The 3,957-nt window shown below is 59.3% G+C and overlaps 1 protein-coding gene across 1 annotated transcript in view; it reads right to left on the minus strand.

The window, feature by feature from the left end:
• Positions 1-3,626: 3,626 nt before the first annotated feature.
• Positions 3,627-3,957, minus strand: part of WBSCR28 (Williams-Beuren syndrome chromosome region 28) — a 1,680-nt gene continuing 1,349 nt past the window's right edge. The window contains exon 3 of the mRNA XM_010854288.1: positions 3,627-3,938. Coding sequence (XP_010852590.1) covers positions 3,642-3,938 — 297 coding nt within the window. The 3' untranslated portion in view covers positions 3,627-3,641. The remainder of the gene's footprint in view (positions 3,939-3,957) is intronic.

Below are 3,957 nucleotides of genomic sequence, written 5' to 3' on the forward strand. Positions count from 1 at the left end.
GGTTATGTCAGGCGAGCGCTAACCCACCTGGGGCCCACGCCCAAGAGCTGGGGCCTGGGGAGAGATGCTGGCCTGATTCTGCGTGCAGCCGCAGGGCCGGGGAGGGGGCTGCCCGCCCCGAGCGGGGAAGCCGTTTAGCCGCGGTAGCCCGGAAGGCAAGGCCCGGGTGAGCCTCCACCCCATCGGGCCTTCATTGGGTGGCCGACAGGGGTACACCCCCTTCGGCGGCAGGGTCTGTCCAAGCCTACAGGTAGCTCTGCTTGCTGGGCAGCAGAATCCCCAAGCCTCAGGAGGGGCCCTCTCGCGTCCATCACTTCCTCCTCCAGCCAGACCCCCACCCCGGGGCTCCAAGATCCCATCCCCAACTCAGGGGACCCTGATTTCTCATATTCTCATTGTTCTGCCTGGGGCCTGCCCAGCACCAACACTCCCCACCATCCTCAGAGACGCACCTTGACAGCCCCAACATCACTCTCCCTCCTGGGGACAAGGAGAAGCCTGAAAAGGAGCCTCACTCTCAGGGCGGTGGGCTCAGGGAGTGACTAGGAGCCCAAGGACCTAGATGAGTGCTCCGTGCAAGGGTCGGGGGTGGGGGGAAGCAGGGTTAACAAAAGGCCAGGGACTGAGGCCTGGGCCTGAGGAGGGGGCCCCTCACAATCGTGGCTGGGCGGCCAGGGCCCTGTATGTCTTGGCCGAGTGGGACCCCTGGGCCGCCAGGTATGTAACAATTCCAGCCATTTCCTGCCCTATTAATGAGAAAGGGGCTGATATAAATACACGCTCAGCATAAATAAATACAGCCCAGGCCCGGGACTGCATAGCAGACAGATTGCGTGGAGCCGCTGGCCAGCCCTGCAGCCAGCTCCCCCCACCCTGTTCGCACCCCCACCACCACCGCCCCCCAACTTGTTTTTCCTCCAGCAGGCCAGGGCCCCTCCACACTCTCAGGCCTGAGATAGACGGACCGCCCGCCCGCCCTCCAGACCTCAGAGCAAGGCCCCCCATGGCGCTGGGAAGGCCGCAGGCCCAAGAGAGAGAGATCAGGGTTTCCCAGCACTGATCCACCAGGCCTGGTGGGGTTCTGTGTGTGCACAGACCCAGCGCAGCCCTGTGTGTGAGGCCCAAGGCTATGGCTGTACCTGTTCTCAGGTGGGGAGACTGAGGCTCATGGGGTTAAGGAATTTGCCCAAGGTCATGCAGAGGGGAGGGGGTCGGTCCAGGGTTCAAACTGCAGCCTGTCTAACCCCAGGGCCTCTGATCTTCTCACCGCTGGCCTGTGGCGACGAGGAAAAGCCATGGGCAGGTTCATGCCTTTCTCCCCTTTCTCCCAAGCCCTAGCCCCGAGTCATCAGGGCCCCTGGAAGGCCCAGGAGCACTTACATTTGTGGAGCCAGATCTCAGCTCATGTAAGGATCTATGGCTCAGCAGGTAAAGAATCCGCCTGCAGTGCAGGAGACGTGGGTTCGATCCCTGGGTTGGGAAGATCCCCTGGAGAAGGAAATGACAACCCACCCCAGTATTCTTTCCTGGAGAATCCCATGGACAGAGGATTTCGGGCTACAGTCTGTGGAGTCGTGAAGAGTTGAACATGACTGAGCAACTAAGCAAGCAAGGACCTATCAGATGTACAGGTGCCCTCCTCCCAGCTGGGGTGTCCAGGATATCGAGGCCCCCCCAGCATTGGCTGTTTCATCAGGATCACCCAGTCACCTGACACTGCATAGACATGGAAACCGAGACCCAGAGGGGCCACCCAGCGACACGTATTATGTGAGTGGATTCCCATCAGTGCATCAGTATGGTGCCCCATCAGTGGCTGTAGGTGGGCTCTGTGTGGGCGCACGCAGGTTTGCATGTATATTGAGACTAGAAAGATATTCCACACACAGTTGACTCTGTTTCTCTGAAGTTTAGAACCAGAGAGAAGGAAACATTTTTACCTTCACACCTCTGTCCCTTTTCTTTCTTTTTTTTTTTGGCCACACTATGGGGCTTGTGGGATGTTAGTTCCCTGACCAGGGATTGAACCCGGGGCCCTGGCAGTGAAAGCATGGAGCCTTAACCACTGGACCACCAGGGAATTCTCAACATCTCTGTACTTGTGGTAATTAAAAAAAAAAAATTTAGGAGAAGGAAAAAAGTAGCCCCTACCCCCATCATCACCCCCACCAAACTCTCCCCATCTACTGCCCATGGGCCCCACCACTGGTCCCAGCCTCCAGCCCATTCCCAGCTCTATCCTGGCTCCGGGCCTCTCTCCCTAGATGGCACAGCCACTTGCCACCTCCCCTCCCTTCTTGGCCTTTGAGGCCCCTTTCCACCTGCTCCCTCCCTCCCAGCACCCCAGGCCCATGGCCAGAGCCCATTCAAGTGCCATCTTGGTCCCTGGCCGCTCCCAGGCGAGCTCTGGGGCCGCCTCCCTGTCCCCCAGCCCGCATCTTCAGCAGGGGGCCGAGCTCACACACCTTTGCGCTCTGCTTTCCCTGCCTGCTGGGTGGGAGTTCCAGAATCCCAGCTGTGACCCCTTCACAGGTGTTCTGCCTGGTTGGCCACTTCCGAGTCATCGGGCCAGGGGCAGGCCGAGTCTGCTCCTGAGACTCAGAAGAAGGGCCTGGAAGTTCACCCCACATCCACCCCGCCGGCCATCTGCAGGTTTTTCTATGAGAGGCAGGGCAGGAATCTGGCCCTAACTTCTCTAGGAGCCAGAATGGAGGAGAAGAATGTAGAGCAGAGCTCTCGGGAATGTCTTCCCACACTCATCACCCCCAGGCTTGGGAATGAGTAAGAAGCGATCACTAACTCCCAAGAAACCATCTCTCCGCTCCTCTCACAGAAGCACTGCCCTAAGGGTGGCGAATGGGGGATCTGACCCACTGCGGCCTGAGCACGCCTCGATGGCATCCGCACCCCTTGAGCAGGACCTGGGCAGCTTTGGCCAAGGGCTGAGAGGGAAACTGGGTGTTTCCCTCTCCCTGGAGGAGATGGATCTGTGGTTGTGCTTGTGGGTGAGGGGGTGGATGGACGGGCTTCCCAGATGGCGCTAGTGCTAAAGAACTCACCTGCCCGTGCAGGGGACGTAAGAGATGCAGGTTTGATCCCTGGATCAGGAAGAGCCCCTGGAGGAGGGCATGGCAACCCACTCTAGTATTTTTGCCTGGAGAATCCCATGGACAGAGGAGCTTGGGGAGCTACAGTCCACGGGTTGCAAAGGGTCAGACATGACTGAAGCGGCTTAGCAGGCAGGCAGGGTGGATGGGCAGGTGGGTGAATAGGAAGACAGGCTGAGAGATAGACAGGTGTTTGAGTGGACGGATGGATGAGTGGGGACATGAGTGACCAACTGTATAAATGGATGCACAGGCCAGCTGCAGACTGGCTCAGGAATAACTCCTTTCTTAAAGGAATTTTCTCAATCTCTGAAATGTGAGGCCCTGGCACCTCCCAGAGGCCAGAGTCTCTAACTACCCATTGTCCCTAAAAACCCTGGGCATCAGCAGTCTCAGGAAGCAGGCGCATGGACCCAGATGAAGTGAGGCATTCTAGGAAACACACACACGCACATCCCTCCAGCCCAGTAAGGAAGAGGGACCGAGAGTGAGACCGCAGGCCAGACCAGAAAGGGGAGGCACAGGGGGACACATTTATTCTCCAGGAGTTCCAGGCTCTGGCAGGACTGGCCTGGCCCCGGGTGCTGGGGGCCCAGGGGGTGGGGTCTCAGACGAGAGCCCCAAGGCCTTCTGGGGCTCGGCCTCCTGGGCCTGGGCCAGCTGGGCTGTGTGCTCAAAAGCAGCCTGCAGCAGGTGGGAGGCGAGGCAGGTAGTCCAGGTGATGAGGTAGGCCAGGTGCCAGGAGGTGAGTGCTGCCGTGCTCTCCACCCACCAGTACAGACTCTTCAGCAGTGCCAGTGACCTCCGCACCACGCGGTTCTGCAGTAGAGCCTGGGGGCGGGGGGGGGGG

This window comes from Bison bison, unplaced genomic scaffold (assembly GCF_000754665.1).
Source record: "Bison bison bison isolate TAMUID 2011002044 unplaced genomic scaffold, Bison_UMD1.0 scf7180017864340, whole genome shotgun sequence".
Taxonomy (NCBI): Eukaryota; Metazoa; Chordata; class Mammalia; order Artiodactyla; family Bovidae; genus Bison; species Bison bison.